The following is a 14295-nucleotide window of genomic DNA, read 5'->3' as shown; positions in this document are numbered from 1 at the left end:
GTGTAAATTCAACCAACAAATACTGAGTGCCTACTACGGATAAGGCTACCATGTTTATAGCTGGATATACACATTATAGAGAACAAAATAAATAAGTTTTTTTCCTGTCTACATGGAGCTTCAATACATAGGGAACAAGAAATGAAATAAATAAGCTAATAAGTAATTTTATAGCTACGATTTTTGAAAAGTGCCATAATTTTAAAAAATCAGTGATAGAGAATTATGACAGGGGTATAGTGTGTGTGTGTGTGTGTGTGTGTGTGTGTGTGTGTGTGTGTGTGCTGGAGCATTGGCAACTTGGAGAAGGTGATCAGAGAGATTACCTGAAGTTGTGCAGTTTAAGCTAAAGAATGAGCTGGGAGCAGAAAATGGCAACATTTAGGAGATAGCTAGAAATAAATATATAAACAGAAAAAAAACCCAGAAATACAGATAGATGGTAGCTTCAAAAGATAATAAATACAGACCCAAAAGGAAATAAGTACAAAAAAAACAAAGGCTAAGGATAGGAATTTGCATTATAATTTAGCAGATACATACATGATACAAAAATAGCAATAAATAGCATAATAATATAATTTGCAGGAAAATTAGGTTAAGTTATTCTGTGATTCTATGGGTGGGGAATATACCGTATGATAGCAACAAGCACACTAAATACAAAAGAAAAAAAATAAAGTAAAATTCCAGTGAGGGCAAAAGCAGAACAAAATTATGAAAAAAAAAAAGGCATATATGAGTATTATTTTGAAAAGAGTAGTCTGCTAGGAAAAATAGCAAAACAACAGACTAAAATGAAAAATGTATTTGCAAAAATAAATAAAAAATAATAAAAATTAAGATTGTATTTGCAAAATTAAAAAGGAAAGACTAATGTGTGTGGCATTATTTTAGGAATGCACATCCCAGGAATTCTCTGCTGGGGTTTTGGCAAGCCTGTTGAATAAATGTGTAGTCTACTTGGACAGATTCCAAATGAAACAACTAAAATGATGAAAGGAATGGCTTACAAGGACATATTAAAGAAAGAAATATGTACAACTTTAGCATGTCAGAAACTAAAGAGGAAACATTATGGCTTACAAATATTTGAAACATGCAAATTTGAGGAAAAAGAATTCTTTGTGTACAAGATGGTATAATTTTAAGTATGTTGAAAAGGCAAAAGAAATATTCCCCAAGTTATAATGTTGTTTTCCAGTTAGAACTATTCGGACAAATGATCCAAGATGGGCAAGGATTAAGACCACCAAGCAGACACAGACATTCCCAGTAACCTAAACTATGCTGACCTCAAAATACACAGAGGCTCATCTGGATAGGATAAAGTAGGTCAGGGCACAACTGCAAGATCTTCCTACCCCTCAGATGTGCTTTAAATTTAGAAAGGATCTTTCCTTGGATTTGGGCTTTTCTCTGTAATTGCGCTATAGTGAAGTGAGTCCTGGGCTTGGATCTGTAAGGCCTACTTTGAGTACTGACCACTTACCTTATTCTCATCTATATGCTCATCAGCCAGTGAGGATAATGATAACCCCCCTAGACGGTTGTGAGGTTTAAAAGAGCTGTTATATATGAAAACATATTTTATGTGCTTAAAAGCAGTGTTCTTAGTGAGATATATCAATTATTATAATGAGCTCAATGTATCAAAGGCTGTAGGATGAGGACTGTCTAATAGCATGAGGCTTGGGACTAGGCTTCTCTATCTGTCTTCCTTCCCTAGAAGAAATCGGCTCTCCTCTGAGTCACTATTTACCCATAGACCTCTTAATTGGATACTGTTTTCTCTCCCAAAGCTGCTAGACCTGAGATAGGGCATTAGTCTTTCCCACTCCTCAAAGCAACTTCCTGGACATTCTTTCTCCTTCCTCTCAAAAAACACAAACACAAACCCCCACCTAGTTTTAATTTCATGTAACAGATCTCTATCCCCCAATACTACTTACTTATTATAGTTATTTCCTTATCTCTGCATTATATTCCCTCATTCCTTGAAGATTTCTGTTCCTGTTTCACTGTCATTCTCTCCAACATATCTTCTTGTATAACTTTTTGGGATTTCAATACCCACATAAATGATTTTTACAGCATTTCTTGACTCTTCTAATGATCTTGTCTTCTATTCTCTTTCACCATAATCCCTATGGTTATTCTCCAAATTTTACAATTATCAATAGCTGTAATTCCCATATAATTTCTGTAGTGCCCCCATAATACCTCTCATAAAATCACTTTCTATCTTTCTTGCTCATTCCTTTTAGGACCCTCAACTCAACCTTTCAGCTACATCAGGATTGCCAATGGGTCACTACTACCTTCTGACAGCACTCCAATTTTCTTAGTTGCAGGGATAGGAATGAGACTGTGAAAACTACCTTAGTTTGGGACTTAATGAAGCAAAAATGGTAAAAAGCATCTGGGCTGAGAAATTCATAAATAGCTGAATACCCCTGAAAATAGAAAACCACAGAGACAGGTTGGGAAAGAAGAGAGATGAGTAGTACTAAAAATCAGAGCAGTGACAAGAGTGAGTTTATGGGAATGAAAGGTAAAGAGAGATAGAAAGACGATAATTCTGATAAGAGAAAGTCTGAGAAATTTAAAGTACTGGTAGTTGAGCAAATCATGTGATAAGAAAGTCTATTGAACAGCATTGCCAATAGGTTCCTAAAAATGGAGATGGGAATCATTAATGTTGGGAACTTCCAGGAAGTTCAATACCAGAATGTTAAAAGGGTCACAAGCTCATGCATGAAAGATTTTTAAGTGGACAAATGTGAGAGACGAAAGAAGGTTCTGAAGTCATTGAGAAAGTTCAGGATGTCATTAAGGTTAGTAAATAACAGTCTCCCTAGAGGAAAGGAGGTGTTATAGGTTGATGGCAAGAAAGTGTTCATGTGGTAATGAGAGGGAGTTTGGAATGGTTTTTGAAAAAGCAATAGTATACCAACTCCTCCTTCTCATCTTATGAATCAGTTCAATCAATTACTGAGCTGAGAAAAAAGTACAACTATAATTACCACAAGTAAAGTGGTACAGCAGTAAAGAGGAAAAAAGTATATTGGAATCAGAATGTGTGGAGTCAAGTTCATTGGTTGTTTGAATTATAGATCATGTGACTTTCTGAACCTCAGCTTCTTTATCTGATAAAAGAAATTAAGAATGCCTTCTCTGCTTATGGTCCACAGAATGGAGATGGGAAATGCTTAAGAAATTTTCCCTATTGTTTTATTGCTATTACTCTAGGGAAACAAATGTAATAATGTGGAGATCTATTTACACTATTAAGTATTATACAGATGTACAGTGTTATTAATAAGGTGATGTCATACTAGATGGTATAATTTTCATCACTTTGTAAAATGTTGAAAATTAATCCAATACTAGCTAAAAAAATAAACCATCTTTTGGTTAAATAATTGTTAAAATAAACCAGAAAATATAATTTTCTAGCTGATGTGGTTTGAGACCATTTGGTACTTTCATTTGGGTAAAATTTCTTAATGGGGTTACACAGAAATAAAATTAAATGAGGATAGGATGTAAGGCAAATTACCTTCATTAAGCTAGCAGAAATAAAAACCTTGTTAACCTTTAAAATCACTTTGTCCTACATTATATATCTGAAAATTACAGAGAAATCAGGTTCTTACACATCATATTGAGTAACAAGGAAACAATGCAGAGGAGTAATGGAATCCTAGAAAACCAAAATAAAAAAAAAAAAGTATAAAAATCATGTTGCAGGGGCGCCTGGGTGGCGCAGTCGTTAAGCGTCTGCCTTTGGCTCAGGGCGTGATCCCAGTGTTCTGGGATCGAGCCCCACATTAGGCTCCTCTGATAGGAGCCTGCTTCTTCCTCTCCCACTCACCCTGCCTGTGTTCCCTCTCTCGCTGGCTGTCTGTCTCTGTCAAATAAATAAATAAATAAATAAATAAATAAATAAATAAAATCTTTAAAAAAAAATCATGTGGCAATAAGCTGAACGGCAAGATTGTGAAGAAAATGAGTTTTGAATAATTTCCCAAGTGTTTCTCTTCTTTTCCCTACCTTTGCTGTTCTTCCTGGTGATGCAGGATTCTGAAAGACACATTAACTCTTTCTGACCAAAAAGAGCATACTCCAACCTTTATTTCTGAATGTGAAAAGAGGTATCCCATTTTACCAACTAAAATTAGAAAAATTTAAAAATACTGTCCCAAGAGAAGAAATCTAATTTATCCTTTCCAAAATATCTACCAGTTAAATAGTAAGAGATATGAAGTGTGTGCTTCATAAATAAGAAAATCATCTAACAAACTGTCTTCATGATACAGAGGATGTGTTACTCATTGACACAGCATGCTTTAGTAGTTAAGAAAGTGGGCCCTAGATTTAACCTGGATTCTAATTCTAACAAGCTCTGTGGTAACTGTGTGATCTCGGGAAATGAGTTAACCTCTGTATTTCCATTTTCTCATTCATATGTAAATAACAACAGCACCTGAGCCCCATAGACTTAGAAGAATCACAGTCGTACTTAGAGCAGTGGAACGCATTGCATGAACTCAATAAATACTAGACTTGTTAACTATATTTAAAAGAGAGATCAAAATGAATGCCCTTGTTAACTTATCTAACAAGTTGCTTAAACTGACTGGTGGCAGTCCCCAAGTTAAGAAAAGAAAGGAAAAAACAAACTGATGCCTGAAAAATTACTGTTTCTGGGTCAAAATTATAGCCAGTTGGAAATCAGTCAGAACACTGTATTTAAGAAGGAAATCTATCACTTAGAGGTAGTTCTTTTAATTGAAGATGCATAACAACCACAGAAAGCACTTTACATCATGCCTATATGTTAATTTTATATTTTCAACAATGCTCTTGCAGGAGCATTGAGAAGTATTTTCAAACTATGCTCATTCTACAACACAGACTATAAAAATAAGAAACAAGTCTTTAAAAGTTTCTGAAACTTTTTAAAAAACGATTTTATTTATTTTCTTTGACAGAGAGAGAGAGGCTGAGGGAGAAGCAGACTCCCCGCCAAGCAGAGTGATCCCTGGCTGGGATCACGACCTGAGCCTAAGGCAGATGCTTAACCCACTGAGCTATCCAGGCGCCCCTGAAACTACTTTTGACTTATTTTTTCTGTAAAAGACAAACTGCTGTTTAAAATGTGTGGGTACTTCCTGAGGAACACTGATGAGGCAGGCCAGGAATAGCTCTATTCATTTGAATGTATACTATCTATTTTGGGTTTTGTTGTTGTTTAGTTTAAATGTTTGTTTTGCTAGCACCCTTTTAAGCCCTGTCTCTATAGGAAGCACAAAATGTGACACAAGAACTTGCAGTGTAAATACTAAAACATTTTGAATGGTAATTTGCTTGTTGTTTGTCCATAGTTGATATTTCAAAGTTAGCGTTTACAAAATTAAACTGTTCAAAGAGAAAAAAAAGATGAATAAACAAGGCAAAGTGAGAGTTCAATTAGTATTTGGGAGAAAAATGAGGGGAGAACGGCATGAAAGATGTGAGCACGGATGGAAGACTGATGCCTACTGGTGGCGGACATTACTGGGAGGGAGTCGTCAACTTATTTCAAATAAAAATATTCTCCAGTGTTCCCATTTGACTCTTCCACTCTTTACTGTTCAAGAGTCATGGGCCCATTTTATTCTGGTTGTCTTCATATAATCTTCAGTATAAGTAAAATGTAAATGGTCATCCTGACCTCAGTATAGCAAGAAAAGCCTTAAGAGGATTATTCTGCATTCCCCAAATTAAAAACTTTATCGAATAGCAAGCATAAACCTTAAAGAATGCATGATGGCCTAACCCCATTGATAGATTAGCTTCAAATCAACAGAATGTCATCTAGCATGAGATTAAAACCCTAGCTTTCCCATTTATGGACTGTTATACTACATTAAATTATTCTTAAAAGAGATCAATCAGTCTGATGCAGATCTGTTTTAGAAAAGAGAAAAAGGAAAGCTAAGATATAGACTCAATCTTCTCTCTCCATAGTAACAATCACATTCAAAAGTACTTTAGTACTTGGAAAAAGCCTTCACTTCAATTCTTGTACTTAAATCCTCCATTCTGCTTCATGCACTATTAAATCTCTTGTTGAACAAATCCTACACAGTTACTATCACTATGATAATGCATATTTAAAAAAACAAAAGAGCAACACATTTTCTTCTGAAATATAACCAAATAATTGCAAGACATCTTATCTGCATTCTGTGGTCTAATTCTTTTGTACAAAATCGAGTCCTGTAATTCCTAATACTTTCATTCATTATTTTAGGGGAAAAAGAATCAATAGGAAATATATAATAACATATTCTCTGGAATGATGGGAAAATAGCATATTAAACAAGTAAATTCTTTGGATATCTGTCTCTTTTACCATTAAGCAGGTTTTCCAAGTTTAAACACGTTTGGCAAAATCTTTTCAATAATGCATGTGTTTTACTGCCTTTATACCCCCAAATGTTTTTTTTTTTTTAAAGAATTTTTTTTTATTTATTTGACGGAGAGACAGCCAGCGAGAGAGGGAACACAAGCAGGGGGAGTGGGAAAGGAAGAAGCAGGCTCTCAGTGGAGGAGCCTGATGCGGGGGTCGATCCCAGAATGCCGGGATCACGCCCTGAGCCGAAGGCAGACGATTAATGACTGAGCCACCCAGGTGCCCCTATACCCCCAAATGTTGAACATACTGCAGTAAGTCTTTGTCTAGGATGCAAGGCCAATACTGGCAACAATTATTATAATATTCTTTTATACATTAATGCCTTTCGGCCTTTATAGCCCCTCCCCCCCCATAAATGCCCTTGGTTTTTCACACTGTAAGGTATCACTGCTTTTGCACAGACTTTTTCAGTCCTGTTTTGGTCTAAGAGCTGCCATGGTTTTTTGCTCTGATTAAGACTGACCTATTACCTCATATGCCTTTCATTTTCTGGATCCAGTTTATAGAAAGCCCAGGAACTTAAAAAACAAGAGACGTGGACTTTTCTGTATGATCTAAATATTAATGCATTATCTATTTTAGGTGCTCATGAGTTTTTGATGTTTTTTCCTAGTTTCTCAGCTATGTGCTACAGGCAAAGCAAGAGACTTCTCTACAAGTAGGATGGATATAAATTATTGCCCAGATAACAGTTTCAGGCAGGACACTGTTATCAAATCAAGACATAAAATCTCAAGTTGCTCCATAATTAAGATCCTAACTTACTTCCATTTATGTTTTAAACCTCAGGATTTAGTAATAGAGGCTTCACATGACCATGTTTTTTTCTTCACACACACACAAAAAGTAAATGGCCAATTCCACAAGGTTTTGGAGATTTGCAACTTCTTAATAATGATGACAGAATTGTATAGTGAATTAGGTGACCTAGCCACTATCCAGCAAAGAAATGCTGGGGATGCAGGAGGAGAAGAGGAGAAAGATGAAGATGGAGAGAAATGAAGAGTTTTTATTTTAGGAGGACTGACTCAGAAAGAATGCCACTGGGGACAGACTGTTTGGCATGATGTCAGCAACTGTATAAGAAATGGTGCAATGGCGAATCTGTAACCCAGTTTGAAGGGCTGTATCAGCAGATGCTAGAACTAATTTGAAAGGAATGATTATCAGTTAAGGATCAATTAAAAATAAATAAATGATGTCAAGTCGCTAAAAGCTATTGATATACAATAGGCACATATATAAAGATTAATAACTGGTTAAAATGGATATTGACAAAACTTTATTTATCATGTCTTTTAGTCTCTTTTGGCCACATGACTTAGGTTATTTAGAAACTTGCAAGCTCCAGGAAAAATACACTTTACCACTGTGATAGGAAAGGATAATTAATGATCTCTTACCAGTACTACAGATGTGTATAAATGTACAATTTAATTTATATCCATGCAAATCAATATAACAGAATTTCTGTTTATTAAACTTAGAGTTGATATGGAGAGTATGCTTAAAAGTATGCTAAACATCTCAGCAATACTTGTTTTGTGGCAAGTACCTCATGGCTCTGTGTGCATTTCCTTGGATGGTACTCAAGAGACCCCGGAAAAATAATGGTTCAACCTAGACATGCACTTGTTTGTGGCAGTTAGAGTAACGCTATTTCCAAGTTTAAAAACTATGGTAAGAGCAGTAGGTTCTTACAATCCACCCTCCCACTCTTTCTCAGGAGACCCCTGAAAACTAACAACATCAGTTTCACACAGAGAAGAAGGCACTTCCCATGATTTGCAAATTCACCTTTATTGGTTTACTTCTTTTATTTTTTCCATCTTTCCCTTAAAAGATCTCCATTGATTATCCTGACACCTGCTGGCAAGGGCACAGTTGATCCTTGTTGGCTTTTCCCTGCAACAACTTCCTCAAATCAAAGACTTTTTAGAGGTATTTTCAACTAAGTGGTAATTTATTCAGTTAAGTATTTATAGTACTTAGTTTCTAACATAATCACATAACCATGTGAAAAATTCCAATACTTATTCTATTTCATATGGGCAACGATTTGACTCTTTGTATATAAATACATGTTTGTTTTGATTAACCAAAGACATTATAGTCATTACAATGGGCTATGGTTAAACAAACAAAAAACATGCCCAGCGTCTTCCTTACAACACAGATAAGAACTGAATAATAGGAATGGCTGGGTTTTGGTTTTCTACTACATTTTTCATAATACTATCAGCTTACAAACTAGGAAATAACCATGTAAAAAGTGAATTAACTATGAGAAGTCATACCACTAATCACAGATTTACAAAATTTGCTATTTGTTTTTCAGTACCTACTCATGATGATTTACTCTGTCTTGAACTGAGTTCTGAAGTCTGCACTGTTTTACGGGGTTTTTTTTTGTTTGGTTTGGTTTGGTTTGGTTTTCTGGCAAAAATATGATGAACCTACTCATACTCAAAGCTATTGCACCTGCAGGTGTACTCAGTAAACAACAAATATCAGAATTACTTTCTTAGGCTTTATGAAACTTTATGAAACTCTCAGATCAGGCAGGTTTTTTAAATTGTGCACCAATGATAAGATACACAGTCTGTCCCATTATGCAAAACCCTTCAAAAAAATTAAAAGTTTTGAAAATAAGTTACTTAATTGAAATTTTTATTTTAGTATCAGTAAAATTAAGAGTATGGACTACTACTTTAGACTTTAGGAACTGTCAAACATATTCTGTAATGGTTTTGAGTAACCAAGCTATTTTATATTAGTATTGTATATTTTATCCCTTTACTTTACATTGCTATAATTTTGTGAGAAGGAAAAATCACATATATCTGGCAATAAAAGCAAACTTTATTAAACCCCTTACTAAAAATACCCTAGATCCTGAATACATGTGTGTTTTTTTTTTTAAGATTTTATTTATTTATTTGAGAGAGAGACAGCCAGTGAGAGAGGGAACACAGGCAAGGGGAGTGGGAGAGGAAGAAGCAGGCTCCCAGCAGAAGAGCCTGACGTGGGGCTGGATCCCAGAACTCCAGGATCATGCCCTGAGCCGAAGGCAGACGCTTAACGACTGAGCCACCCAGGCGCCCCTGAATACATGTTTTATATGGACACTGATCTTAAGATATTTGAGAAAAATACAAGAGACTTTAAATTTAGAATACAGAAGTGAAATACATTTGTCTGGTTTTGAAGATCTTGTAACTTCAAGACCATAGAAGGAAGAATGTAGCATTTCAATTTTTTAACCAAAATTTTTATTATTATAAATGTTTTCCCAAAACCATATGCACATTTAAAACAAAATACATTTCAATTCTAAAGAGACATTTCAAGAATAAGTAAAAAGCTTTTTCAGAAACGGGGGGGGGGGGGTGTGTGTGCTGTGTCACCACAGTATATGGGATGGCCAAGATTTTGCATTAGTGTCAAACTGTCAAAGCAGGATACTTTATCTTCATTTTATTATTTTTAGTTCAACAGTTCAAAATTATTTTTAGGTGTTTCATCTGGCATCTGTTTTAGCACATATTTTTTAAGTACAGAATTCATGGTCATGTAAATTAAATAAAGACACTAATGGGCAATAAATTTTTAAAAACACAAAAGCCTGTTATTTCAGTGTAAATATTGCTATCCTAATTATAGAAGCATACTGTCATTATCTTGAGTGAGACTGTTCAGGTACTAATTTTTTCTCACATAGAATAACTAAAAAACACCATTGATTAAAAAAGGAAATTCAAATGCCAATGATTCATAGTATTTAGGACATGTCTAGACATTTTTAGACAGTGCCATTTGCTTAAAGACTTCAGGCACCAACTGCAGGCACAGGGACAGATTGCATAAGATGTCACGTGCTTGCTGCAACTGTATGCATGTTATTGGATTTTTCTGAGCAACCCACAGCGATGAATAATTTAAGAGTTAATAAAATATTCAATCTGACTGATCCATTGGTTTAATTTTAAAGTAAAAACGACTAATAAAAGAAATTAGCAAATCCCAATCATTAACGCACGTAACGTAACTTGCAACCCACACAGGGAAACACCAATTTCTAAAAGGCTACATTAGATAAACGATGTCTGGGGAGGGGTGGGGGGGGTGAGGGGGATGCAAGGGAAATTCTCGGTGTTAACACCGGCTTCAATAAGTTGACTCAAAGTTTAATTGTTTGGAGCTGTCACACGAGCTGCACTCTGCCTTCTGCAGGGCTGAAGGAGAATAAATTACAAAGGTGCAAGTTTAACAAAAAGGGCTCGTGGAAAATGGTCCGTTTCTTTCCTAAAGTCCTCTTTCCCTCTAATCACAGGCTGACTGAAAAAAAAAAGGGGGGGGGAGCAATCTACGAAAGAATATGGAGTACACCGCTGCCCGATTATTGTCTAGGAGCGGCAATGGAGAACCCAGGCAACACCACGGTGGTTGGTTCGTCTGGCGGAGTAAGCTGTGCCCTAAGCATGGGTATCTTTAGGAGGCAGAGCTACCGGCTGCAGTGAGCCAAGACTCACCGCGCCCCAGGGTTCCCGCAACCAGACCCAGCGAGGATAGCGCGGCCACACACGCTAGACACATTATCTCCTCCTCCACCCCCGCCGCCCTCCACCTCAGCTCAGGGACAGATGGTGGCTGCGGTGGCACGGTGTAGGTGCGTGTGAATGGGTGAATGCGTGTTTTCGTGTTTGGGGTGAGAACGGAGGCGGGGAAGAGAGGAGGAGAAGGTAGTGCCTGCAGTTCTCCCCTTTCCCTCCCTGCTAGGGATGAAAAGTGTAGAAGGAATCCAGACGGGAAATAAGAGAAAGGAAAAATAACAGTGGTGGGAGCCCTGTCTTTCCCATATCGCCGGGGAACTCAGCCGAGCAACTACAAAGCCATTACCATTCCTTAACCTTCAGTGGAGTGGCTGGCTCTGCCTGATAACTGCAAGGGCACTTTGTAAACGCTGGCAAGGCACACACCTACACACACGCCTACACGCTGGGGAAAATAGCCACATTCTGGGGGAGGGAGGGAGGCCGAGGCAAAGCACCGCCATGGATCGCTACTGGCAGGGCAGCGAGGGCATCCAGGAACACCAAGCTTCTTGGGCAAACAGTAGCCCAAGAGCTCACAGTTTTCCTGCGAAACAAATAAATGGATGGATGCAAGTGGATGGTGTAGAATATTCATGCAGTGTGAATTTCGAATGGATTCAAGTCAACTATTTTAATTCAACTACCCTTTTTTAGAGGCACAGCATTTAAAACCCTGTAGTGCACTCAGCTCTCCACTTGAAGCAGCCTGCTAAGGGTTGTTTTACCCTCGGACCCCTTAGAAGGGGCCGTCCCTATCTGTGAGCGCAGAAGGGGCTCAAGTCCCTCTTGCGCGGTCTCCCCAGGGCCCCCTGTCGCTCCTCCTGCCCTTTATCAGCGCCAACTTCATCCCATACCCCCGCAGTGACGCGGCCGGGACAAGGGTTCGTATTGACAAGACACCCTTCGCAAAGGATCTGAAATTCGTCTGTACAACTGAGTAGGAGATGCATCGAAGTCCTGTAATTTTTTTGTAGGCTGGTTTATTTCACACAAGTCATGGGAAGCACAACCAGACCAGCTCTTACAACTTTTCTGCTCTTGGGCGGGGGAGCGAGGATGTCTCGCACTGCACGATTCTCTACTACCAAGAGTTACGCTTGTACCGTGAGGGAGTGTTGAGCCAAGCTCCGAGCCCCTGAGGTTAGAGGAGAGGCGGGTTCCTGGGGTTTTTCTGTAATCGACGCAGCGCGTCCTGCATGGGAAGGCAGGAGAAAGCCGAACTGACTTGTCAGACCCGTCTCCACCTCACCCACCTCCAGAACTCCCAGGGCCAGGTTTGGATTTGCAAACTGATCAGCCCCGGCCCACTTCAGAGAACCGCACCCGGGGGACAGACGGCCATGAGGCTCTCCAGCCTCTTCCAGTTTCAAGCAGATGACGCCCGCTAGCTAGCTTCCCAGCTTCTGCCCCCACGGAAGCCCTGCCGGTTGCCCGTAGCTAGCATCCCCGGCACTGCCCTGGGAGGGTTTGCTCAGTTACCGGTTGCCCGAGTGAGCCGAGGAACCTCTGGTTCCCAAGAGCGCCGTTCCCTCCTCCTGCCCTCGGTCCCTTCTTTCCTCAATCTCACCTCGGTACTCCTCACCCTCTTCCCCGCTCAGCCCCACGCACAGCCCCACGCACTCCGCTCTGACTTTGCGAGCACTTTTCCGAGGCACCCGGGGCGCGCCGCCTCCTCCCTACTGCCCGCGGCGCGCTCGCCACCCCAGGCGCGCCCCGGGGACCGCCTCCAGCCCCCTGCGCGGCATTTCCCAGGGGACTCCAACCTGTCCCGCACCTAGCGGCCCGGACCCCGCGGCCTCACCTTTGCAGAACTGGGGGACACCAAGGCTGAGCCCGATGAAGAGCCAAGCGGCCACCGAGCGCTTCATGATTCTGTCTCCCGGACGTGACCCCGGCTGTTCAGGGGTCGTAACAGAGGGCACTGTCGCTGAGATGTCACCGCAGGGCAGCGGCAGACCCCGCCCCTGCCGGAGAATTAAAAAAGATGTCTTCTGCCCGCAGCACTACCTTAAACAAATTCTTGGAGAGGGTGAGAAAGAGTGGTCACCAAAGAGAGGACTCTTTCTTCTCCGTTTGCCTGCACTCCGGCGCAAGAAGGTGGGCGAGCTCTGAGGAGCCGCCGGCGGGCTCAGCCTCCGCTGCGGGTGGGTCCCGGCTGAGGCGCGGCGGGCGGGGCGGGGCGGGGCGCGGGCTCCCGCGGCGGCTCCGGGTCACCCGCGCCTGTGGACAGGCAGACGGTGCGCTCGGCTTGCTCGGCTCTCGCCGCCGCAGCTGCGGGGCTTCTGACTTGGAGAACAATGAAGCGTAAGCTAGCGGGGAGCGAGCCGCCGGGTGCGCACTGTGTACAAACAGAGGCGGCGTGCGTGTGAGCCGGAGCTTCGCAGGCGCGCTCCCCTGGTGCCCGCCCGCTCCCCCCTCCCCGTCCTCCCTCCTACTCCCTCCCCCAGTCTTCCCCTCTTTCCTCCCTCTCCTCTCTCTCTCTCTCTCTGGGCTCCTTCTGCTGGAAGAGAAAAGGGAGACAACTGCAGCCACACCCTGGCACCTGCCACCACCTCTAAAGTTCCTATATTGCCTGTACATTCTCCGCACACGCCAGAGACTCTAGGGTTAAGGGAAGCACCTTGGTGTCTGAGATTCTCTTGGTTCCAGCACTGACTTTACAATTAACTACGTTAAGGATGCCCCTGAAGTTCTCAGTATAGCCAGGAAAGTAAGTTAAAAGAGATTCTGAAGAGTGACTCTTGGGGCATGAAGCTGCGTGAGAAATGGAACCCTGCAAAGTGAATTGCTCAGATTCTCAGGAAATGCAACCAAGTCAACAGCCAGACTCTAGTCAGTTAAGACAAGGCTGCTCTGCTGTTCTCTCTGCACTTTAGTTAGCTCTAGGGCTGGGAGAGAGGTTGTGAGTTTTATCTGTTCACAGAGACAAAAAGGTGAAGGCCTGGGGCAAGCGAGTAGGAGACACGTCTCTTATTAAGCAGGACACGTTTCAGATGAGAAATTATGGAGAGAATTTGGGCATTGTGAAAGAAAAGAGAAGGAAAGGGCAGATTCTTGAAGTATCACTGAGGTGGGTCAAATTTTTTCTGCTCTCCACCAAAGCCAATATAAACGGACTAGTGTTTCCTGCAGTGAAAGAGGCTACAGAATACAGACCATAGCTTAAAACTGTGCTTTCTCCTCTGTTGTTACGTTAGAGTGATGGCTCAATATACATGGATTTGATTCCATCAG

General features: G+C 40.6%; 1 protein-coding gene across 2 annotated transcripts in view; it reads right to left on the bottom strand.

Moving 5' to 3' along the window:
* The window catches only part of EDIL3 (EGF like and discoidin domains 3), a 398372-nt gene extending 384952 nt beyond the window's left edge, over window positions 1-13420 (bottom strand). For both annotated transcript variants that reach the window (XM_045796322.2, XM_045796323.2), the window contains exon 1: window positions 12863-13420. In XM_045796322.2, the coding sequence (XP_045652278.2) occupies window positions 12863-12929 (67 nt within the window). In that variant the 5' untranslated portion in view covers window positions 12930-13420. The remainder of the gene's footprint in view (window positions 1-12862) is intronic.
* Window positions 13421-14295: the final 875 nt, after the last annotated feature.

This window comes from Ursus americanus, chromosome 5 (genome assembly GCF_024610735.1).
Source record: "Ursus americanus isolate L20-20 chromosome 5, mUrsAme1.1.p, whole genome shotgun sequence".
NCBI classification, from domain to species: Eukaryota; Metazoa; Chordata; class Mammalia; order Carnivora; family Ursidae; genus Ursus; species Ursus americanus.
Note: the sequence above shows the minus strand (reverse complement) of the source record. Positions and strands in the feature narration are given on the sequence as shown.